Source organism: Rhinichthys klamathensis, unplaced genomic scaffold, assembly GCF_029890125.1.
Source record: "Rhinichthys klamathensis goyatoka isolate OS25496 unplaced genomic scaffold, OSU_Roscu_1.1 h1tg000110l_1, whole genome shotgun sequence".
In the NCBI taxonomy this organism is placed as follows: domain Eukaryota; kingdom Metazoa; phylum Chordata; class Actinopteri; order Cypriniformes; family Leuciscidae; genus Rhinichthys; species Rhinichthys klamathensis.
Genome location: NW_026606648.1, coordinates 1,428,210 through 1,454,069, shown reverse-complemented (window position 1 = coordinate 1,454,069; position 25,860 = coordinate 1,428,210). Strand labels below are relative to the sequence as shown.

The 25,860-nt window shown below is 41.0% G+C and overlaps 1 protein-coding gene across 1 annotated transcript; it reads left to right on the top strand.

The window, feature by feature from the left end:
- Positions 1-535: 535 nt before the first annotated feature.
- Positions 536-25,415, top strand: crispld1a (cysteine-rich secretory protein LCCL domain containing 1a). The gene is made up of 14 exons (XM_056254098.1): positions 536-1,091; positions 13,353-13,471; positions 13,759-13,891; positions 21,288-21,403; positions 21,522-21,622; positions 21,871-22,017; positions 22,556-22,616; positions 22,771-22,837; positions 22,919-23,049; positions 23,124-23,167; positions 23,775-23,847; positions 23,985-24,060; positions 24,440-24,573; positions 24,989-25,415. Exons 1-14 carry the CDS (start codon positions 831-833, stop codon positions 25,038-25,040), a joined length of 1,515 nt encoding a protein of 504 aa, XP_056110073.1. The 5' UTR covers positions 536-830; the 3' UTR covers positions 25,041-25,415.
- Positions 25,416-25,860: the final 445 nt, after the last annotated feature.

Here is a 25,860-nt window from a genome sequence, read left to right as displayed (position 1 = left end):
CAGAAATTATGGCGTTGCGTTTTATGATAAAAACTTTAAAAATGATTTAAATTCCGTTGCTTTCCGTTTGACACTTTTTCATAGAGGTATACTATTCGTGAACAGTTCTTTTTAGTCGAATCTTTTTAATGACTCAGGTGAACCGGTTCAAAGAACTGATCTGAATCATTCGTTCACGATCGGTAATCAATCAACAACTCTCCGAAAAGTAAGTTGCTTTTAAGCTAAATATCAGAAATGTTATAAATAAAACGTAGTGGAAATATGTTTAGGCCTATAACTATTACTAAACATTCGAAACATCCAAAAAATGTTTGCCGACAAGAGATGTTAATACATTTTTTATTGTTTAACATGCAAGTAAAATATTTAGGTTTGAGTTAAACTTTTATAAGCCGAATCGTGGTTGCAACAAACTGAATGTGGATACATAGAAATACAACAGCCTTAAAATAAAACATAACTGAAATAAACATATAAACAGTCAGGGACAATGTGACAGCGTAATTACATAGTTATGTAGGCTAAAATAAGTTCTGAATTGATTCAGTTCTTTGAAATTAAGTTTGTTCATTAGACTTTCCTTTAATAGTTTTTAAACTTAAGAAAGTGTGCTCTTTGTACACTCTGTAAAACATTATTCAGCAGAATGATGTTGAATATGTAAACAAGAGCTGGGTTGAATTTTCAGAATTTTCTTCACAAGCCCTTGCCCATCTCTTTCTCTTTCTTGTACCTGTTTTATTTCTCAGCTTTACTGCCTGAAAGCTCTTCCTCTTCTCAACAGTTACCTGAAGACCCTCTGACGTCATCATCAGAAGTCATCCACCATGGGTCACTTAACCTCTGCATTACTGAGGGGGATTTCTCTCCTGCTGGTGACCCAGCGTGTGTTTGCTATGGTGTTGTTTAATGCCACAGATCTTGGCATTCTTTTGGATAAGTACCTGGAAGATGATGATGGAGACTGGATGGTGGAGAGACAGCGAGGCAAGAGGGCCATCACTGCCAGTGACATGCAGGCTATCCTAAACCTTCACAACAAACTTCGAGGGCAGGTCTACCCACCAGCTTCAAATATGGAATACATGGTAAAACATCCCTTCTCTGCTTCAAATGATCAAATTTGGTGAATAACATGTATTAGGAAGAATTATCCACTCAAATTTTGCTTTAGTTTAGTGGTAAGTGTACACATAGAACTTTGCAATCTATTTTGCATTAATTTGTTTTGCAGTCAGCTGTTACCTTTGTGGTTGTGGTATTGCATAGAAAACTATAATTTCAAATTCACAGCTTCTTCATGACGGTCTAATCCTGGCTTAATCTAAGCCCTGTCTGTGAAACCGTCTCTGGTTACTTACGTAACCTATGTTCTCTGAATAGGGAACGAGACGCTGCGGAAAGCGCAGTGGGATATCCTCTGGATGTGCCGATTGTCTGAAGCCCTATAGAATCACGCCAATCCATTGGCTGATGGCGCTCGCGCAAAGCTGGCTCCGCCCCGACGCTCTTACGTCGTAGCATGATGTACGCGCGCGCGCCATCTTCTCCTCAGATTTCTCTGCCGAAAAGAAAAACTGTCGGCAGCGCGAGGAGCTTGGCAGCGAACGCAGCGTCTCGTTCCCTATTCAGAGAACATAGGTTACGTAAGTAACCAGAGACATTCTCTTTCATAGGTTCACTCAACGCTGCGGAAAGCGCAGTGGGAACGAAATACCAAACTCGCCAAGCTAAGCGCTGCCATAACCGGTACCAGACCAAATAATAACAACCATGATAGGTTCAAGCAGATAGAACCTGGGAACCTGGAGTCATGTCAAGATCCAAATTATAGAACCTCACAAAGGTCTGCGGAGAGGACCAACCTGCCGCCACACAAATGTCTTCCAAGAGGGCCCCTCTAAAGAGAGCTTGAGAGGAAGCCACACTTCTGGTGGAATGCGCTCTGATGCTAAGAGGTGAAGGCAAACCACGCACCTCATAAGCCAGCGAAATAGCGTCCGTTACCCAGTGGGAAATCCTCTGCTTTGATGCTGCAAGCCCGCGGCGGCCAGCACCAAAACATACCAAGAGCTGGTTTGATTTCCTCCAACCGCTTGAGCGATCTACATACAACTTCAAAGAACGGACCGGGCAGAGCAAGTTAAGTTTCCTTTCTTCCTCAGAGGCAAAAGGAGGAGGGTGGAAAGCATTAAGGTTAACAACCTGAGAGCGGAACGCCGTGGAAAGAACCTTGGGTACATACCCCGACCTCGGCCTCAAGGTAACCCTAACCAGGCCAGGAGCGAAGTCCAAGCATGACTCACTAATAGAGAGAGCCTGCAAATCCCCTATCCGCTTCAGTGAAGATAAAGCTAACAAAAGAGCAACCTTAAGAGTCAGAATCCGCTCAGGAGCTGACTCCAAGGGCTCGAAGGGAGCCTCTGTCAAACCCTCCAGGACGACTGACAGGTCCCACGAGGGAACACTAGGGGGGCGAGCCGGTTTCAGGCGCCTAACCCCACGCATGAAGGCCGAAACTAACCTCAGTTTCCCCAAGGGAATCTCATCCGATTCTCTATGAGCAGCAATAGCTGCGACATACACTCTGAGAGTGGTAGCGGCCGCTCCGGAAGCAAACTTTTCCTGCAGGAATTCCAGCACTGAGCCTACTGGGCAGCTAACTGGGTTCCTATCATGTGCTAAGCACCACGCCTCGAACACCCTCCACTTGGAGGAGTATAGCCTCCTCGTCGAAGGGGCTCTAGCATTCGCAATAGTCTCCTGAACGTCGGTTGGGAGATCAAAGCTTAAAGCTAACGGCCTCTGATAGGCCAAACGTACAGCTTCCAAATGTCGGGGCGAGGATGCCATATCCTGCCCTGAAGCTGGGAAAGCAGGTCCTCCCTGACCGGTATCTCCCAGGGGGAGGATTCCAACAGAGGGATCAGCTCCGAAAACCATGGCTGGGACGGCCAGAATGGGGCTACCAGAAGGAGGCGGACTCCGCTCTCCCTCACTCTGGACAGAACCGCCTGGATCAGCTTGATGGGCGGGAAGGCATAGAGTTTCTGCATCGGCCAAGGGTGGGCGAACGCATCTATCCCCAATGGAGCTGGAGGGCTCAGAGAGAACCAAAGCGGGCATTGGGACGACTCCTGAGATGCAAAGAGGTCCACTTCCGCTTTTCCGAACACCTCCCAGATCAGGGCCACCGACTGGCGGTTCAACATCCATTCCCCAGACCTGAGCTTCTGCCTCGACAGAAAATCTGCTGCGAGGTTCAGAATCCCTGGGACATGAACTGCTCTCAGAGAGAGGAACTTGTCCTGGGACCACAGGAGAAGGTGACGCGCATGCCTGTCTAGGGTGCGCGATCGTGAACCCCCCTGTCTGTTTACATGGGACACTACTGCCATATTGTCCGTTCTGACAATGACATGGTGTCCTTCGAGGAAAGGGAGAAAGTGGCAAAGAGCCAGGAAGACAGCCCTCAGCTCCAAGCTGTTTATGTGCCACGAGAGGGTCTCGCCAGTCCAAACCCCACACGCTGGCCTGCCCTCGAAAACCGCTCCCCAGCCGGTCAGAGAGGCATCCGTCGTAACCATCTGGCGACGGAATACCGCACCCATACCGACTCCTTTCTGAAGGAAGAGGGGGTCCCGCCAGATTGACAGGGCGCGAAAGCAACTGCGCGACACCTTCAATAGGCGAAAGGCTGGCCCCGTGGGCCGAGCCCCTGAGAGCTTCATCCACCACAGAAAAGGTCTCATGTGGAGCAGCCCCAGAGGTAGCACAGGGGAGGCCGCGGCCATAAGGCCCAGAAGTCTGCGGCAGGTGCTCACGGAAACATGCTGGCCTAGTGCGAAACGGGACAGACATGTCACCAGACTGGAAATCCGTGCAGGAGCCAAACGGGCCTGCATAAGAACGGAGTCCATGCATACCCCCAAGAAAACCGTGTTCTGAGCTGGAGTAAGAACGCTCTTCTCCGTATTCAGCCTCAAACCGAGAGACTGAATATGACGGAGGACAATGTCCCTGTGGTGAGTCACCAACTCTCTGGAGTGGGCTAAAAGGAGCCAATCGTCCAGGTAGTTGAGTATATGGATGCCCTGGAGCCGCAGCGGGGCCAGAGCAGCATCCATACACTTTGTGAACGTCCTTGGCGCTAGAGCGAGGCCAAAGGGGAGGACCCTGTACTGGTACGCTTTCCCTCCAAAGGCGAACCTGAGGAACTTCCTGTGTCGCCGTACGACCTGGATGTGGAAATAAGCATCCTTGAGGTCTACCGTCACGAACCAGTCCCCCCGCCGGATATGAGATATGATGGCCTTCAGCGTCAACATTTTGAATTTTCCTTTGTAAAGAGAGAAATTCAACCGGCGAAGATCTAGTATCGGCCGCAGGCCGCCCCCCTTCTTCGGGACCAGGAAGTAACGGCTGTAGAAGCCCTGTTCGACTTCCCCCGAAGGAATCTCTTCTATCGCCCCCTTCAGCAGAAGGGATGAAATCTCCTGCTGTAGCACAGAAGCCTGAGCTGCGCTGTCGACTACAGTAGGAAAGACCCCGTTGAAGCAGGGGGGGTTGCGACAAAACTGAAGCGTGTAGCCGAGCCGAACTGTGCGAAGGATCCAAGGCGATACCCCTGGTAAACGCTCCCATTCTTGAACGAAATGTGATAGAGGCAGAGGAGTGTTGCAGTGCAAGGGACATACCTGAGGTAGGGTGTCGCGCTGGTTTCCATGGGGAGGCGCGGTTGACCGTGGAGGAGAGCGCTTGGCGTCCTGACACGTATTGGGGGGTACCACCACCTGGATAGAAGTAACTGGGTCCGCCTGCTCCAGAGGAAAAAGAACTGTGCCTCTGAGGAAGCGATTGGCGGGTGTAACGTGCACCGGGAGCGAGGGGAGAAAGCAAGATGCGTCTCCTTCCTCCTGCGCCGGACTGGGTGAAGAGAGTGAAACAGGACCTGCACTTCGAAACACGCTGGGTGGCGAAGGTGACAGGGTTGGATGAGGAGAGCCGGCTGGAGGAGGGCAGAAACGCTTGCGCGGTCTGTCCCAACCTCGTAGATCTGATGAGGCTCTCCTCCTCCTGCCCTGCGGGTCAGGAACGGCTCGAGGAGGCTGGAGCGGCCGATTTGTTGGACCGCTTCAGCTGAAGGCGCTTGTGAGGGCGCTGGCGAGGAAATGGACGACCTCGGGCTCCCCAGACAGTAGTTGGTGGGTGGCGAGCCGGGTCACTCCTGCTAGTAGGGAACTCAGCCCTATGAGCAGAGCGTTCTCGGGTTTGAGAAGGGGGAGGGTTGGAGTCACTGGGCCCTCTGACCCTCCTGGGCATAAACTGCCTGAACGCGGCCGACTGAGACTTAGCGGCGCGGAACTTGTCAACCACCGTGTTGACCGCCTCCCCGAAAAGACCTGAGTGGGAGATAGGGGCATCCAGGAGGAAACTCTTATCCTTGTCTCGGATCTCCGTGAGATTCAACCAGAGGTGGCGCTCTGCAGCAACCGAGCCCGCCATAGAGCGACCTACAGCCCGAGCAGTGTGCTTGGTGGCTCTTAGGGCCAGATCTGTGGCTTTGCGAAGCTCTTTGACAGCTTCGGGCGTCAGTCCCTCTCCTTCATCCATGTCCTTCAAGACGTCCGCTTGGTAGGCTTGAAGGATGGCCATGGTATGCAGGGCCATGCCTGCCTGACCAGCCGCCATGTAAGACTTCCCAATAAGGGAGGAAGTAGTCCTACAAGCCTTGGAAGGAAGAAGGGGACGCGCCTTCCAAGACGGTGCAGACGACGGGGCGAGGTGGTTAGCCAGCGTGTCCTCGACCGCTGGAATAGCGGAATAACCCTGCTCCACAAAACCAACAAGGTTGGTGAAGTCAGCGGCTGCCGCATTAGTTAGGCGTGCGGAGAATGGCTGCTTCCAGGATCTGGAGATCTCGTGATGCAGATCGCTGAAAAAGGGCAGCTTTCTTCGCTCTGGCCTAGAATTAGGGCCACGTAGGAACCTCTCGTCGAGTTTGGACGATTGAGACTCGCGGGGCTCATCAGGCCAGTCAATAGAGAGCTTCTCTGTAGCGCGCGACAGCACCTCAATAAGCTCAGTGTAGGCCGGAGTAGGCCGCGCGTCCTGGCCGCTAGGCGGGATAACGTCATCAGCCAAAGCAGGCCCGAAATCCTCGGAGTCGGAGGCTGCAGTGTAAATAACGTCATCCAGACCGAAAGAAACCGATTCGCGGGCTCCCGGGCTGGGACATAAATAATCATGCGCGAATTCAACCGCGCCGCGTGCGTGCTCGGGAGAGGGAGGGAGAGAAAGGGCGAGGCCCGTCTGCTCATACTCAATATCCTCGAGCTCAACATCCGAACCCCAGGCCGCGGATCCACGAGAGGCCTCAGCAGTCTCGGGAGCGCGACGGGGGGAAACGAATGTCTCCTTCTCAAAAACCGCGAGTCTAGAGCGGAGGGTTTTGAGAAGGAGATTGTCACAAAATTTACATTTCGACAATCCTAATACAGCCTCACGCGCATGCGAAAAACCCATACATTTAACACACTTACTGTGAGGGTCGTCGTTCGAGATAAAACGAACGCATGGCGGAGAGCAGCGTCGATAATCCATGACACTTCACTGTAAGGAGAACAGAGTTCCACTTATACCAGTCGCTGAAGTGTCGAGACGAAAGCTGAAGTTGAATTGAAGAATTCGGGCTCAGAAAAACGGCACGAAGGGCGAGATGTGACCGCTTCGTGAAGGCAGAGAAATCTGAGGAGAAGATGGCGCGCGCGCGTACATCATGCTACGACGTAAGAGCGTCGGGGCGGAGCCAGCTTTGCGCGAGCGCCATCAGCCAATGGATTGGCTTGATTCTATAGGGCTTCAGACAATCGGCACATCCAGAGGATATCCCACTGCGCTTTCCGCAGCGTTGAGTGAACCTATGAAAGAGAACAGGCCTTAGAGTATCTGATTTTACTTGTACTGAATTTAGGCTCTAATATGCACTAGTCCTCAACACCTAAGATACATGCCAGTGAAAATAAGAAACAGATGATTTGTAACTAGAGAAATCATAAAACTGAACACCTCAAAATTGCAATAAATCAAGGTCAACACAACACCCTCTTAACATCTACAACACTTAACACTGAATTAATCTCAAGTGCTCAACAAGGCCATAAGTAAACCAATATCCTTCAAAAAGGTCTCTTCAGTATAACATAAATAATATAATGTTAAGTAAAATTAGTCAAAGTGTACTTGCACTGGACCCAGCTGGTTTCGGCCTCATCACCGACTGCAGTCATGACCTCATCCCATAAATCAAACACCTGTGATTCACAACTACCTGCTAATGCATTCAAATTCATGTAAGTAAGGGCAAAACACACAAGATACAGTACCTTCAATGCCTTATAGATGGCGACATCGCTTCTTTATAGCAGAAATAAACTGCTGCAGAGAAAGTTAGGTGCCATGGAAAATGTAACAAGTAATTTCATTACTCAATACTCATCACAAATGTATTGGAGTAAAGAGTACATACTGTATACTTATTCAAAAATGTAGTCAAGTAGAGTGTACAAGTTGCTAATATCTTTGATACTCAGTAAAACTACAAAGTAGCCAAAACGATACTTAAGTACAGTAACTAATTACATTTACTCAAATACTTTACACCACTGCCAAAAAGTAAGAGGAAATTTTGATAGCTTGTAATGTAAATCAATGAGCTTTTGGAAACAGCAAACTACTTAAAACTACAGTACATAAAATGCATAAATATATCAGTTGTCACTCTATATCTTCCAATAATATGTTTTAGTAATATGAGGGGGGGGAATAAAAAGGTATGAGATTATTACAGACAAGTGTGGTGTCATTGCAGAATAGAAATAAGGTAACAAAATAAGAACATTGAAACATTAGTACAGCTTCACTGAGCTTATTGCTTTGTCTAAACTACCGGTAGTAACTAATACGTTTTTGATGTCTTTGCTCAAGCACTGCTCACTTTTCAATGAGCTGTTTTAGACTAGAGGACCACATACTTGCAGACACTCACCAACAACCTTACTTTAGTCTAGATAAAGAAGATACGGTAAATTATTATTCCCATATTGTTCTTCCAGTCTGTCTGTGAAACTGACAAATAACCTTCATCAGAATGTTGACTCATGGATGTAAACCAGCAAAATGTCAGTATCTTAAGTGTTGTAAAACAAATGCCGTTAAATATTGTTTCAGAAGCAGGGTTTCCTCATGCTTCTTCACGAAAGAGTCATAGTTCATTCAAAAACGAACATTTTGTCATCATTTACACCCTCATGTTGTTGGCATGTTCTTCAAAATATCTCCTTTTGTGTTCCCCTGAAGAAAGAAAGAAACGTGTTTGGAACAACATGAAAAATTTTTTGTTTGGAGAAACTATCCATTTAAGGTGTGTCTAAATTTGCTCTGTTTTACACTACTGGTCAGAAGATTAGCATTTTTATAAAATATATTTATGAAAGTCATCTCTCATACTCACCAAGGCTGCATTCATTTGATTTAAAAAAAAATACAGTTATAATGTGAAATATTACAATTTAAATATAACTCTGGTTTCCATTGTAATACATTTTAAAATGTAATTTATTCCTGTGATGACAAAGCTGAATTTTCAGCATCATTAGTCTTCAGTGTCACCTGATCCTTCAGAAATCATTCTAATATGATGAGTTGGTGCCCAAGGAACATTTATTATTATTATCAATGTTGAAAACACTTGTGCTGTTTAATATTTTTCCTCTCCAGGATTCTTTGATGAATAAAACGTTCAAAAGAGCAACAGCTATTTTAAATAGTTATTTTGCAACATTTATTAATTTCATAAATGTCTATACTGTAATTTTTTTAATCAATTTAATGTGCTTTTGCTGGATAAAAGAAATATTTTTTTAATCTTACTAACCCCAACCTTTTGAATGGCGGTATTTCATGATCTCCACAAAAATAAAACAAAATAAAATAAAATATTAAGAAGCAAAAACTGTTTATTCAACGTTGATAATAATAAGAAGAAATGATCTTAGAATGATTCCTGAAGGATCATATGACACTAAAGACTGGAGTAATGATGCTGGAAATGCAGCTTTTTGCTATTACAGGAATAAAGTACATTTTAAATTATTTTCAGTTATAAAACAGTTATTTTAAATTGTAATAATATTTGACAATATTGCTGTTTTACTATTTTATTTTATTTTGTATTAATTTTTTTTAAATAAATGCAGCCTTGGTGAGATCAAGAGACTACTTTCAAAAAGATTTAAAAAATGAATGATTTCAAACTTTTGACCAGTAGTGTAGTGTAGAAGAACCAAACCAAAATTAGGATAGAATTTGAAGCTGGATTTCCTTGCATGTTAAAGGGATAGTTCACTTTGAAATTAATTTTTGATATGTTTTAGCTTACTTTAAGGGCATCCAAGATGTAGGTGTCTTTGTTTCCGCAGTAGTTTCAATTTTGATATTTTTAGGTCAAACCGTTCTTGTCTGTCAGTCATATAATGCAGATCTATGGTCACCACCTCAAAGAGCATGCACAGAGAAGTCCAAACTAAACATGATTTAATGACTCGTAAATGTAAGTACACATTGATGGCCTAAGACACGAAACGAGCGGTTTGTGTGAGAGAACGAACAGTATTTATATCGTTTTTACCTCTTGTAACGCACAGACCGAAGCGCCCGCGCCCTCAGATCACTTGGACGTGGCTGTGTTTACAAGAGGTAAAAACGATATAAATACTTTTCGTTTTCTCACACAAACCGCTCGTTTCGTGTCTTAGGCCATCAATGTGTACATACATTTACGAGTCATTAAATCATGTTTAATTTGGACTTCTCTGTGCATGCTCTTTGAGGTGGTGACCATAGACCTGCATTATATGACTGACAGACAAGAACGGTTTGACCTAAAAATATCAAAATTGAAACTACTGCGGAAACAAAGACACCTACATCTTGGATGGCCTTGAGGTAAGCTAAAACATATCAAAAATTAATTTCAAAGTGAACTATCCCTTTAAACAAAACAGGACCATGAGACTGACCCAGCTTAGACCTTTACTTCAGAAAATGAATAAATAAATAAATAGGTGCATGCAGCATGAGCAGTCTTGAGCAGTAAGAGCCCATTTATATTGCAGCTTTTCAGAAAGACAGGCAGCGGTTTGAGAGATTGTTAACTGGCTGTCGGGAGTGGAGTTTGGGCAGCTCAGCAGAGTGAGAGTAATAGGAAAGGTGTGATGGATGTGGAGACATGGAATGTGATGATGCGCTGCTCCTGCCCTCCACAGCCTCTTACAATAACCGATTCTGAATTCTAGGCAAAACAGCAGAATTCCAGACTGCAGCAGGGAAATCCAGCAATCAACAGACCCACATTTCAACAGGAACCCAGTCTTATTCCCACACACATACGCTGTACAGCGGCTACATTTACTCTACGTTTCTCATTTGATACTTTAACTGAGGCTCTTTTGCCACTCAACAGAAAAAAATGAGCTCGTGAGGGACATTGGAAATTTTTCATTTTCTTGGAATGTGACCAGATGATAAAAAACGTGCAGCTGATGAGGTGTCAAAAGATGTAAACAATGGTGTGTGAAAGAGTGTGTGTCTGCACTGACGGGACGTGTTTTCCTTTACTGGTCCTGTCAAAGTGCGGATTCTTTAGGGCCTCCCATACTGAGAACGCTGTGTAAACAGAATCAGTTTACCCTCTTTTTTTCAGTTTACAGATTTTTCAGGATGGACCATTCACTGAAAGAAATACAGTACAAGCTGGCATTCGGTTTTGGGCAGCTGAACAATCTATTTGTGGTTTTGAAGTGTTTGATTTTGTTGGTACACCATAACACCTTGGATCATTAATATACACATGCTAAATGGAATACTGAAAAAAATATCTCCATTGATGTCAGTTGGTTAATATAGATATTAGACACCTATCCTTCTGCTTAAAGGAATATTCTGTTCAAAACAAGTTAAGATCAGTTGACAGTACTTGTGGCATGATGTTGATTACCACAAGAAAATATTTTGACTGGTCCTTCCTTCCTTTCCCTAATTCTGGGATCCGATGAGGTACTTAGGTTATGCTTTATTTTATAGTGACAATGTTACAGTGTAATTACACAAATATGTACTGAGTAATATTAATTAACTACATGAACTTACTATAGGGTTAAGGATTTGGTTTATGGTTAGTTACTTGAAATAATGTATAATTTACTGTTATAACTATAGGAACTACATGTAACGTGTAACTATGTCACCTTAAAATTAAAGTGTAACTGGTACTTACAATGGAAGTGAATGAAGCCAATCCGCAAATGTTAAATTACGCACTGTTTCAATAGTACAGGCAAGACATACTACAAAATGTGTGTTAAATTATTTTAATGTGAAAACATTGCTTAAATGCCAAAAATGTACAGTGCTTAGCATAAGTGAACACACCCATGCTAAAGTTGACTAAAAAGAGGAATAAAAAATCATCTTTTGGAAATTGATCTTAATGGCTTAATTTAAAAAATGAGGAAAACTCCAATCTTTAAGGACACCAATTTTCTTTGTGAATGAATAATGTATCATAAATAAATAAATGTTCTTCCTTAAAATACAGGGTGCATAAGTCAGGACACCCCTTTGTTAATTTCCCATAGTGGCAGGCAGATTTTTATTTTTAAAGGCCAGTTATTTTATGGATCCAGGATACTATGCATCCTGATAAAGTTCCCTTGGCCTTTTGGAATTAAAATAGCCCCACATCATCACATACCCTTTACCATGCCTAGAGATTGGCATGGGGTGCTTTCCATAAGATTATCTCTCAATGCAAATCGTACCAGCTATTAGGCTAACTGAAATAAAACCATGCCAATCTCTAGGTATGGTGAAGGGTATGTGAGAGCGTGGGGCTATTTTAATTCCAAAAGCCGAGAGGACTTCTTACAATGCATTATTCATTCACAAAGAAAATTGGTGTCCTTAAAGGTTGGAGTTTTCCTCTTTTTTTTTTAATTAAGGCATTAAGATCAATTTCTAAAAGGTGATTTTTATTCCTCTTTTTAGTCAACTTTAGCATGGGTGTGTTCACTTATGCTAAGCACTGTATCTTGTTACGTAATGTTTTTAAGGTAACACTTTATTTTGATACTTCACTTTAGACATTCTTCTAACTATAAGTAACTGTGCAACTACATGTCAACTACCAGCCATTAGAGTATTAGTAGACTGTCTGCTTAATATCTGCTAACAATTTATTTAGATTGTTCACTTTAGACATTCTACTGACTATAAGTAACTTTACAAGTACTGCATTTTTTGTATAAAAGGTGCTAGATTTTTTTACAACTTTGTTATCATGACAATGTAATGCCTAAAACTTAAATGAAAAGAACAACTTTAGAGCTTCTTGTATTAAATGCCGAATATACCTTTAACTCTACAGTATAAAGGCCTACTTTGATGGGTGGCTTAGCAAACCAAGCCGACATCCTGTTGGCAGGTGCTCACTTCAAGGATTAATGTCTCAGGCAATTGTTTCAGCTATTTTGGGGACCTTTTTGGGCCAGATTTACCACTGGACTGTGCTTGGGAGTTCCTAGGGGAAAAGTGTAACATGTATGGGCAGTGACAGGCCAGATAACTCCCTGGTCACCCCCGCCTCAATTCTGGCTCCAACCTTGAGTTTTGTATGCTTTCCATTCAAGGTGAAAGTGCCATTTTCCCTTTCCATGTGGGTCAGATAGACATAGAAATGCTTAGATTTGTGAGTAGCCTTGAACGGTGTAGTGTGCAACCAAATCTAGGAACAGAGCAGGAAATACAGAAGACAAAGGCATATGGAGAACATTACTGTAGTCCAGTGGTTCTCAAATTTTTTTTGGTCATGCCTCCCCTTTAAATCCCCTGCAGTACCTGTGTGCCTTAACCCCCAGTCAGCCGCGCCCCACACTTTGAGAGCCACTTCTGTATCCAAAAAAATTATTGTGCCTTTTGAATCAGTGCACAAGAAAAACAAACCAAGAGGTGGACCAGAGAGAAACCTGGTTCTTTGTACAGCCTGCAAGCACTCATTGTATTGAAGGCTTGCTAAAGTCAACTGAATCTATAAAAACTATCATACTGAATGTCACACTGACTAAAACAGCCATTGACTTTAGTAGAATTACACAATTTTTTTTATGTTAACAACCTTATAACCAGGTCATAATTACAACTACGCATACAAAAGATTAGGGATTTGTTTCTGTAATGCTCTGCTTCCCACCAACTTTGTCTGAATCTCAGCCCTGTATCTGTATTTTTTTTAGGTGTGGGACACTGAACTGGAGCGGAGCGCTGAGGAATGGGCCGAGACCTGCCTGTGGGAACATGGCCCAGCTGGTCTGCTGCCTCAGATTGGTCAGAACCTGGGAGTGCACTGGGGAAGGTCTGATTGTGCTTTGTTGCTTTATTGGCATGTGAGCTTAATAGTCAACACATTGTGATATCTAAACTACTCTATTAAAAACCCTTTAAAAACTAAAAAAAAATCTTTCCCAAACTCTTGAATGGTAGTGTACATGTCAGTCTGAAAATCTTCCTGTCTACGTGGACAGTTCTTTGCTAGAGTAAATTGTGGACAACCAACCCATATGATGTTTTGTCTAAGACCTGGCTATGCTAAGCATGAATTTTAAGTTATTATTAATTATGCTTTTTTAATGTTCACCCCAGGTATCGTCCACCTACTTCTCATGTACAAGCCTGGTATGATGAGGTCAAAGACTACTCGTTCCCATACCCCCAGGAATGTAGCCCTCACTGTCCTTTTAGGTGCAGTGGTCCAGTCTGTACCCACTACACTCAGGTTAGATATAATGACTGGAACATACCTCATAAGCATATCATGTGGGTAATTAGGTGCAAAATAAATTTGACAGATCTGAAAACGATTCTGAAATCGGCAGTGAAGGAATTTTAATACCAATGTAATATGTGCTCTCGTTCTGGTTGTCAACACTTCAGCTGCAGCCTTTTTAAATAGTTTGGAGTTTAACCCTCTGGGGTCTGAGGTGTTTTCGGGGTCCTTGAGATGTTTTGGCATGCTCTGACATTTGTGCATTTTTCAGTTGCTTATAAACATATTAATGGCACAGGTGAAATTACACTCTATATAGCACACACAGGGCTACCATTATATGTGAGCAACATGTATGTACATGTTTGTATTTTTGAGAGAATATTGTTTATGCGTGGTTATTGAAAAAACTAAAAAATAAATTTTCTAATATATGGCCACAAATAACATACTAAATATCTGTCCACAAGACTTTTGACTAGTGGATGTTGTCGCCTAGAGTATTTGCTTCAAATTGATCTGAAAATCATTCTGGCTAATCATTCACATAAAACAATAGATTGTTTTAAATTGTGAAAAACATTTTTTTGTTTGCAAAGGCAATATGCGGATGGGCGGATCGGCCCAACCCCCTCATGAATAATTAGGCAGTTCTCACCTGAGCAGACTGCATACTAATGAGCCTTTCATTCAGGGGTGTCACACAAGAAAGAATGCAAGGACAATATATATATATAAATAAATAAATATTTATATACACACACACACACACACACACACACACACACATATATATATATATATATATATATGTGTGTGTGTGTGTGTGTGTGTGTGTATATAAATATTTATTTATTTATATATATATATATATTGTCCTTGCATTCTTTCTTGTGTGACACCCCTGAATGAAAGGCTCATTATATATATATATATATATATATATATATATATATATATATATATATATATATATATATATATATATATATATATATATATATACATATATATACATATATATATATATATATATATATATATATATATATACATATACATATATATATATATATATATATATATATACAAACAATCAAAATATAAATGAAAGCCAAAAGCACATTTTTAGTCACACATTTTAGCCATCCACATACCATTTTTAGCCATCCACCGCGGTAAAAATAAACCAGTCGCATTTCAAAGTCGTACGCGAAATGACCGCCAGGTGGCGCAAAGGGACATTTAGCAAAACGTAAGTGGGGCTAATGTCTATTAACAGTAGCCTAAGGATGAAATACTACAAGTTATGGTAATTTCCAAATAAGCCTACAACAAATTGTTGGTCATACAGATAAGATATAATCTTTTAAAACTGTAAAAGGTTAAAGTAGGCCTACACTCACAGGCTAAAGACAAAACGTTTTCTCGCTCATGTGAGAATCAAACGTTTGGTTATTTCTCAGTAACAAAATTCATAGCCGAGCGGTAGAACTGATGGTTCATCATCAAGATGACACAGGTTCAAATCCCGCACAAACATGGTCTGCTGTATATTTTATATTTATTATTGCAGAGAGATTTGTCTAGCTCTAAAACTCTGTTACACCATACAGTTTTGTTTTATATAGGCTATATATATTTTTTTATTTATTTATTCCAGGCTCTCACGCCACCCCCCCGATTTCTCACGCTGAAGTGTCAACCCGGTCGGTCAAATTCCTGAAAGATATAGTTTATCTATAGATCTACCTGTTGAGCCACTCGTGATCGACTAGTTATACCGTAAATTAGTTAAAATATCCCGTAATCTATTTAGAGCGAGCGTGCATGCGAGACAGATATTGTGCTCCAAACCGTGCGCGCGCATGGCAGAGAGGTCTGTTCCCTACAACCTAGAGTTTTTAAAAACATGGTTTTAAGTAAAGTGTGATTTGCCAGGGGGGACTGGGATTTCCTTCTGGTCTAAACATCCCTACTTCTGCTGAATTATTTTAATCCCCACACCCCTCCCTCCACAGCTAATCAATGCTATAGGCTACTTCACCAATATCAAATATATAAAATAGAGATATGCAACAGGCACGTTTAAACGAAAAACAATAAAATCAAAACCAGCGTTTCAGTTGTTCATTAGTTCCAGTGGCCTTAATGCATGCACGGCTTTTCAAAATTTCACAAAGCGTGTTGAGATTATTTTGAATGAAATATTGAAGTTTATAATTAAGTGTTTTGGCACACCACGCCGAGTGACCCTATGCATTTTTCTAAAGTCGGGTTTTATTCTGGCATCGTGAGTTAGTGTTCGACAAACGCGGCGGCGCGTTCATTTAGATTAATTTATTTATCTCATTATTACAGCTAAAATAACTTAATAGGCGACTCCGTAATTTTTTGTCATACAGATAAGAGTAGAGTAGCTTACATCGTTCAAAACTGTAAACTTGTATTCATATTAGGCTAACGACAAAAACAGTATATCTGTCCTCTCTGTCTCCGGGAACTGCGCGTCACAAAAATGAACCGAAAGCCACTTCAGCTCAGTCACGATAAGAAATCGGCTATGTCTAAAGCCTTTAAATGTCTAAATATTTAGGCTAATAAATGTTATCTGATTATGTAGGCTAATCCATATGAAAACGAGAGGTACAGAGGATCTACTCAAACATGCGCTTCCCAATGAGAAAATGACAAGACATGGGTGAAAATCTCGCTCTAATTAAATGTAGGCTAAATCGCCCTGAATTAAAATGTAAAAACATAATAATGTATTTGTCGAAATGTTGCGATATTGTTTCATTTAAGTTCATAATTATTCTATAAATGTTATTTAATTTAGCAGCATTACCACGAAGCACCGTGTTTCGATATTTATTTGAATAATACAAAATAAAATAAAAACTTAATTCACAAATTGCATGCCTGGTTGTAAGGATCCAAAGATCCCTGTAGACTTTAATATTAAGTGACAACAAATTCACAAGCGTTTTTTCAGATTATATTTAGTTTTGCTTGGAAAAAGCTGCCCCAAACCAGTTTTATTTCATCAATTATTGAAATAATGAAATATTTAGTAATAAACTTTTATGACAGAAATATCACTAGGCTACATGTAACTTAAATCATTTAATTCCTTCATTATCAACACTGTCTAGAATGGCGATTTAAGTGTGAATTGCGACTTCTCTTTGTGTTAAGTCAGCCTCAGACTCCGATAGCCTGTGGGGGGTTGGAGGGACAGTTGCTGGACAAAGGTGTTAATGTTCCTCTTTCATATGGAGAGTGTCGGATAGCCAGCCTGATGAGCAGGCAAAATTATTGTAAGGATAAATCTGTGTCCAAATGTAGGCCCCATATCTTATTAAATTATAAATATTGTAGTTTATTTATTGTAGCCTATTTAAAGTTTTTTTTTCACACAAAATTTCAATTGAAGTTATTGTAAGGTGAATTCAACAAGGCATGCTGTGTCTTTGAAGCAACAATTAAAGGTTAAATAATTTTTTCGTGATTTGTATGGCTGACACGCAGCGACATATACAGTATTATCAGCTGTATGATGTGTTTTTACCCTGAAATGATTAATTTCGAGAGAGAGACCCGCGCGCGCAGCGAGGGAGACTAAATAAACTTGTTAAAAAGAGATCCAGCGCGAGAGAGGCAAAGAGAAACGCATGTTTTTAATTTAATTATGTTTCTTTGGACAATTTTCGTTTTGTAGGCCTACTGTTTTAATTGTTTAATTTAGCTGTAATTTCTTTGGCAATACAAATTTAAAATGTCGCAAGAATAAGATTAGCCTAGTGTTTCTTATTTTGCATCGCAAAAGAAATAAACTCTAAACAAGATGCAACCCTGTTTTAAATTAAACAATTTAAACCTTGAAATGTTCGAACTTGGTTTCAAACTTAAGTAATTTTAGTGTTCTTTTACATTACACAATAATTTAGCAGACTAAAGACGAGCTTCTTCATTTTCATTTTCTGATCGGCTGACAATCTTCATCAGTTTTTGTCGTTTGTGCAGCGGCTGCGGTTCTACAGGAATGTAGCAAATTTATGTTGTAATGATAATCAAACAAAACTCTTGACTTTAAATAAGTAAACAGATATAAACAGTTACCTATTTAAGCATCAAGGTGGGAAAATATAAACGTAGGACAACATCGGTTAACAACATCTATGCTACATTGAGATTCGATCTCGGGTCTGTTGAAGCTCCTCGAAGCTCGTGTCGTTGCGTTGATCACTGAGCTATCGTCTGTACGCTGTTAAAGTTGTAAAGCCTCGTTCATGTAGCCTAAATGTTTTTATTGCAATGTTTTATGTTGAAATGTTTTCATTATTTATTCAATTACATTTCAGTAGCCTAATTTCAGTATTGTGATTATGAATTATTTTAACTACGTTTCACTTGTTGAATTCTTCTGCTACCAGCTTTCAATCGCTCTGAATCAGCGCGGTGCGGCAGCAGATTACGCATTAGAGAGAATAAACCGGAATAAACGAACACTTTTCAGAGTCTATGATTGTAGCGCCTCTTAGCGGTAAAAGGCAGCAAATACACCACACATTTTACCGCCGCGGTGGAACAGCTGATGTGGGCGTTGTCATGGCTTGCCTCGACATTTGCGTTTGAATAGCGCGCGTCGTCCGTGGGCGTGTCAGATTAACGCGTAATGAAGTGTAATGAGCTGGGGGAAAAAATACTGACAGCACTCTCTTTTCATACAGATTGCATAAACTGAGAATATTTGTTTTTTATATAAATTACTTCATTTAAAAGAAGAGAATTCAAGCTTCATAAAGAAAAACCTCTCGTGCCTGTGTGACAAGTAATCGCGGAGTTACAGTTAATCTTAGGACGCGTTTCAGAATGGACTTCACTGACAGAGAGAACGCAAAACTCGCATCATGTTTGTTTTTCTTTATTTGGTGAAAAGCACAACACTTTGTTTTTATTGTGAGTATCCACAAAAAAAATAGAAACTTAACAGGATCTAATGATGTACAACACTTATATGTAAGATCAAAATTAACAGAGTAATTTGAGTCTCTTTTGCACTGATAAGGAAAAAAGTGAGCTGGTATCGCCGGCGAGACCGCCGACCCCAGAGAGTTAACCAAAGTTTTTTGAGAACACCAGACAGGAGGGCATTAAAGCGTTTCTGTCTGCAACCATTGAACATATGAGTGCCAATATCTGTGTGCCTCTTTGACGGCGATTCTTAGATGTTATAAGGCAGTTGTGAATTTTGAAGTGATTGAACTAAATAGGTTTTAAGATAGAACCTTGAAGAACATCACAAGTTTAGCTGAGCCGCTGTCACGGTTATCTGGACTCATTCATCTTTAGTTTCACTTTCATGGAATTTCAGTTTGTTTTCATCAGTCACATGTGTTCCTTTGTTTGAGTTTTCTCTTCAGTTCTCATGGACACTCATCAGATCATCACACCTGTTCGTCATCTCTGGTTGTCTTGTTGGTTGTTGTTTGTGTGTGCGTGTTACACACACTGTTATGTTGCCTTCCTCTTCATGGAATACCTGAGTTTGTTTTCATTAAAAGACCCTTTTGTTCATTCAAACCTTTGTGAACTCTTCTTCATCCTCATCATCTTCATCGTGTGACAGAACAACCAACCTAAATGGAATATGCTGCACGATCTGGCTCGTGAGAGCCAGGTTTTTTTAACCTGCACTGGACAATTCTGCCTCCTTGCCGTCACCAGCCCCTTTGATGACGAGACCCTGAAGTCATTGTTCTGGATCAGGGCAAATTACCATCACCCCGTAGACCTCCCAGACACCTCTGGAGGCTGATCTGAAGGGACGCTATCATTGACTTCAGTGCCGAGGTATCGTCTCCCACCCTATCCCACCCCATTTCGGATTTTTCATCGCTGTTCCTAGACTGCACTATGGCCTGTATGAACTTTCTTCCTGTTCCCACTGACCCTTCATTGCTGTTTCTAGACAGCAGAGACACCTGCATGGAAAATTTATTGTTACCTTCAACCCTGTCTAGCCATCATCTGCCTCCGTGACCGTCCTGCTCAGCCAGTCCTCCAGCCCCGCCTCTGCTGGAGGTTGTCAGCACTTCGCCATCTCCTGCAATGCCAAGCACTCACATCGAGCCTCAGGTCCTGCAACCACCATCAGCGACTGAACGGATAGATCCAGTAGCTCCGCCTCCGGCCTCAGATTGTCTTGCTCTGTCGACCTGACGGCTCAACCTTGCCCCCTCCCACCTTCGTCCCACCAGCTCCTCCTTGGTCAGTCGTCACTCCTCCTCCACCAAAGACTTGCGGACCTTCCACTACGCTCCGTTCCTCCACCCCTCCACCCCTACAAAAGCGGTTGTACAGCACTTTGGTCAGCAGTGGCTGTTTTAAGTGTGCTCTAGAAATAAAAGTGCGTTGCCTTGCCCTACGGCTGCTCTTTTTAAGGCCCTCTTTCCCTTTGGGTACGCCTCAGTCCTCCATCACACAGGCATCGCCTCAGTCCTCTGGCAATCTGGCTCCTCGTCAGATGATCGTCGCCGCGGCATCACCTAGGCTTTCTGTGCCAGCGATGTCACTCTTCTCCATTGGCTCACCGTCTGCGCCCTGGGATCCATCTGCTCAGTCTCCGTCGGTCGTCCCGGAGGTGAGGTCAGCCTCTACGCCACATTGGCTCCTCCCTGCCTCATCTCCACCGTGGGCTGTCATCGCTGGGCTCTGGGTCTGTGCCGTCGGTCGCCCTTTATTATCACCATCGGGGTCACCATCCCCTCATCATAACCTGTCTCCTTCACTGTGTCATTGCCTCGGCCACCTCCTAAGTCCCCTCCTTGTTTTCATTTAAAGACCCTTTTGTTCATTGAAACCTTTTTGAACTCTCCTTCATCCTCATCATCTTCATCGTGTGACAGCCGCGCCCAAATGGCAACAAAAAAAAACAGTTAAAGCCTACCAAAACTACCAAATGATTAAAGTGTAATTTAAAGTAAAAATTCACCCAAAATTTAAAATCTGTAATTAACACTTTTTTAAGAATCTTCACTCAACTCTTGTCCATACAATGACAATTAATAGCAACCATTATCCTAGTCTGTTAAACTCCAAATAGAAGAATGGACAGTAATACAGTAGACAACCTAAATTCAATATTTTTCTCACACAAAGCTATCTTATGGTTTCAAAAGACTTTATAGTGGGAAAAATAGCAAATCGTATGGATATAAAAGCTACAGACTGCTTGAGGTTATTGTATAGACAAGAGTAACCCATGCAAATAGATTTGAATATAGAACAAATTCAAATTCATTGTGCTGATGATAATGCCTAAGGTCATTAAATGATACCAACCAGATTACTTATAGTCAGATATAAGTGATTGACTGTTTTGCTTCCTTACTTATTCCAGCTTGTTTGGGCAACTAGTAGTCGAATTGGCTGTGCGATCAATGTGTGCTACAACATGAATGTGTGGGGCCAGATTTGGACAAAAGCAGTTTATCTTGTGTGCAACTACTCACCAAAGTGAGTTACTTATTCATTATTCTTCATACATTATTAAATACTGTACTCATTCTCTGTCATTTGTATTATGATAGCTTGTCATTGTTGTCTCTCCTTCTCTGTGTTTTGTTCTGTGTAGAGGTAACTGGTGGGGATATGCCCCATATAAACATGGCACCCCTTGCTCTGCCTGCCCACCTAGCTATGGAGGAGTTTGCAGAGAAAACCTCTGTTATAAAGGTTTGGAGCTTATATTACAGTAGCTTCCAACTTTGCCCATACATACACTACTGTTCAAAAGTTTAGGATCAGTAAAATGTGTTAACATTTAAATTGTTACAAAAAAAGTTATTTTTCAAATGGTAGTGTATATACATTGTGTTTAATTAATCATTTATTGATTTCTTGATGATTAGGATCAGTTTTTCAAATACACCATAACTTGATCCAGGCAAAATGGAAGACTCATTTATTTGTTTCATTTATAGGTGATGGAACAAATAGACAAAGCCCACGTGAGGAAACAGACGAAAGAAATTCTATAGAACCTGAGGCCCCTCATAGTTCTGGACCCCATTTACGGGCCCCAAGTCCTACCAGACGCCCAAATGCAGTTGTGAGCAAAGAGCAGATGTGTAAGCTGTGGTTCACTGATTATACTTTTTAGAGTCATGGGGGAACCACTTTCAGAAATAAAAGTTGTGCTTGAAAAACAATTTCTGTTTCATCTAAAAAATAAAATTTCTGAAAGTGTCTGCACCCAAAAATTGCTGGCTCTTAAACGTATTTCTGTTTAACTCAGATTGTTTTGATGTTCACCAGGCATGGATCTGTCAATTAAATCTTTTTTTTTTTTTTTTTTAACGTATATTTAATGTTGGAAGTGCAGCAGGGAGGTTTTTTTGTTCTCATAATGGTGATCCCCCTGCTGAGTATGTTTGCTTTGGGGACGATGAATACTTGTGGGTTTTAAATTGCTTCCTTTGCTGAAAGGGGGTTTGGACTGAAAGCTGAGATCTCCTGCTGTTGGCCACCATGAACTCCTGCTGGAATTCCACAGCTTGCTTTTACAGAACTGCAGGAACAGAGCTGTACATTTCTGCAGTGCTGCTAAACTATACAGCATGTCTAAACACAAATGAACCACCTGTGTTTCTTTTCTCCTTTGTGCAGCACAGATTGTGACATGTGACACAAAGCTAAGAGACCAGTGTAAAGGCACCACATGTAATAGGTGAGATAAAATATTTCATTTAAATATATATATACCTTAAAACGTCATTTTGGCCATTTTCTTGCCACTATTAATAACAGGTCCTGACTACACACGATCTATGTACCATAATTCTAAAGATCTGTATGCAATATTATCTTTAATTTCTGCAAAGGTACGAGTGTCCTGCTGGTTGTTTAGACAGCATGGCAAAAGTGATTGGAACAGTGTATTATGACATGGTAAGTGTGGCATACAGATGATTTTTTTTTTCAGTTTATCATGTCTTGTGTAGTTCATGCTAACAACATCTTCGCCCTCAGCAATCCAGTATTTGCCGGGCAGGCATTCATTACGGTGTCATTGACAATGATGGAGGCTGGATGGATGTCACAAGACAGGGCAGGAAAGACTTCTTCATCAAATCATACAAAAATGGACTTCAGTCCTTTGGGTGAGCAATCTGTTCAAGATTGAATTACATGCGCATTAGAAACAACTCCATCTAACATAATGAAAATGTTACAGGAAGTACCAGAGTGCCAATGCCTTCACAGTATCCAAAGTGATAAGTAAGTTTTAAATTAGTTTTTCAGTTTTAAATATATATATATATATATATATATATATATATATTACACTCTGCAATACTTAATTTTGATTGGTCAGCTGCAGCATTCAGAGGTAAATTATTTCATATAATGGCTTCGGTCTTAAAATGTTTTTTCAGCGTTATTACTTCACTATCACATGATCCTTCTGAAATCATTTTCATATGCTGATTTGGTGCTCAAGAAAAAAAATCTTATTATTATCAATTTTGTAAACGGTTGTTCTGCTTAATATGTTTGTGGATATATATTCTTTTGATGAACAAAGTTCAAAAGAACAGCATTTATTTGAAATAGAAATCTTTGGTTATTTTATAAATGTCTTTACTGTCACTTTCGATCAATGCATCCTTTCTAAATAAGCCCATACTTTTAAACAGTAGTGTAAATATTTGCTAAGTAGCTGAGTAAGAAGCACAACAATGACCAGCCAGTCAGTTATTACCGCAAAATAAACCCTGACATAAGTGATCAGGACCGCAATGCGAAACGGGGGGTCTTTTATCACCCTGGAAGGGTTTCATAAAGTACCTTTACTATTAATTTCACAATCTTTCCTTTGTTGCAGTAAAAGTTATCACATGTGAGACTACAGTTTCTGTGCTGTGCCCTTACCACAAGCCTGCAAGACACTGTCCTAGGTACAAATCTGTAATGAACCAAACCTCCAGCTGAAATGTTATTTGATCTTAACAGTTTTGAAATAAAACCTCCAAATAGCATTTGAAACTTCATTTGAAAAAAGAAAACTTTCCAACCTGTGCTGTCTTTCCACAAGGATTTACTGTCCTCGCAACTGCCAGCAAGAAAATCCCCACCTTTCTCGAGTCATTGGCACCGGAATTTATTCAGATGTAAGCTTTTTCATTTTTCAAAATCAAATTTAAAGGGACAGTTCACCCAAAAATGAAAATTCTGTCATGATTTACTCACCCTCAAGTTGTTCCAAACCTGTATGAATTTATTTCTTCTGCTGAACACAAAAGAAGATATTTTGACGAATATGGGTAACCAACCAGTCCCAGGGCCCATTATGGAAGTCAAAGGGGCCTATCAACTGCTTGGTTACCAACATTCTTCAAAATATTTTCTTTTGTGTTCATACAAAATTCATACAGATTTGGAACAACATGAGGGTGAGTAAATGATGACAGAATTTTCATTTTGGGGTGAATTATCCCTTTAAAGCACAAAGATTGCTGTCCCACTAAAGACTATGTATTTGTTTTTCAGAAATCTAGTATATGCAGGTCTGCAATTCATGCCGGCGTATTAAGCAACGGGTCAGGTGGTTACATTGACGTGATGCCCACAGACAACAGGAAGCTGTACATTTCCTCATACCAGAATGGCATAGTCTCAGAAAGGTAGGTTTTATCCCCAAACTGGCCCATGTGCACTTGGTGTAAGGCAGAGTATGGGGCAGCCTGTCTCTCCTTAAGCTTTTAAAATCACAGGCCTTTTTTGAGAAAGCTGATTAGGGTAGAGCCGTACCAGTGGTTCCACTCCAAGCGTGATAGAGTAAACTTTGTTAGTCACTTTGAAGGTATGCTTGCTAATGGTAGACAAAATCATGGATGAATGGACATGTGACAATTATGCTACTTCACAATGGCTTGTAATGACAAAATGAACATATCTATCCCACCAAATCAACACCAAGGATTTTTATCATAAACATCTTGCACTAAATAAGCTTTTCACCAAAAGTGGTCATTATGAACACAATTATGTTTAAGGGTTGGGAAGCATTGCTTATTTAACCTCTGTGTCCTCTCACAGCCTGCAGAACCCCGCGGGAGGCAAAGCATTCAGAGTATTTGCAGTTGTTTGAAATTGCGGCCACTCATCAACTTGTTCTGTTGATTAGGCTGTAATAGTGGCCATTGCAAGACCTTTTTTGCTCTAACCAGCCTATACTGTATTTCCTTTCACACAAATGTTGCCTGAACTAAGAATTTGCTGTATAGACTGAGACCCTCTCCAATGCATCAAGCTGATTAGCCATTGTATTACCTAAAAAGCATGTAATTAGAGGATCGACAGGGAATATGGTGTCTGTATTGCAGAGAAAAAGCACTTAATTTAAGTTTTAGTCTTCCATTATTTTCATAAAGAACATTTCAGAGACCATTATACCATATCTACGATATATTTTAGATAGAAACATGTTAAGTTGTCTTGTTATGTTGTCATGTTAATTTTTCCACTGTATTTATATATATATATATATGTGTGTGTGTGTGTGTAAGGGCAAGAAAGGACTGCTGATAAAGTTTTAGGGTTTTTGCTGATTATTTTGATGATAATAAAGAATGTGGATATAATCCTGCAGGGCAGGAGTTTACATCTAAAAACATCCAACAAAATGTTATATGAAACGTCCACATTATTAAACACTGTAAATAGCTTGTTTTGAATAGCTTTGTCTTAATAGTATTAATTGTAATGAGGTGCTGTATTCATATGTGCTGTGTACTGTATCATAAAACAACTTTAATATCATTTAATGTTTTTTATAGGTTACTAAAAAAATCTAGCGTTTATATGATGTCCAAATTAATTTGAGGTGCTTTTTTGTTTGGAATTTTTTTTGGAACTTTACATTTCCTTAAAGTCAAATTGAAACGGAAGTTGCGATAGTCGTTTCTTCC

Bases quoted from the DNA above. Each gene is read 5' to 3' on its own strand.
- crispld1a (XM_056254098.1), top strand. From the start codon at position 831: ATGGGTCACTTAACCTCTGCATTACTGAGGGGGATTTCTCTCCTGCTG. The intron at 13,472-13,758 runs GTCTGATTGTGC...TGTTCACCCCAG, and splicing joins CTGGGAGTGCACTGGGGAAG to GTATCGTCCACCTACTTCTC. The intron at 21,623-21,870 runs GTTTGGAGCTTA...TTTCATTTATAG, and splicing joins AGAAAACCTCTGTTATAAAG to GTGATGGAACAAATAGACAA.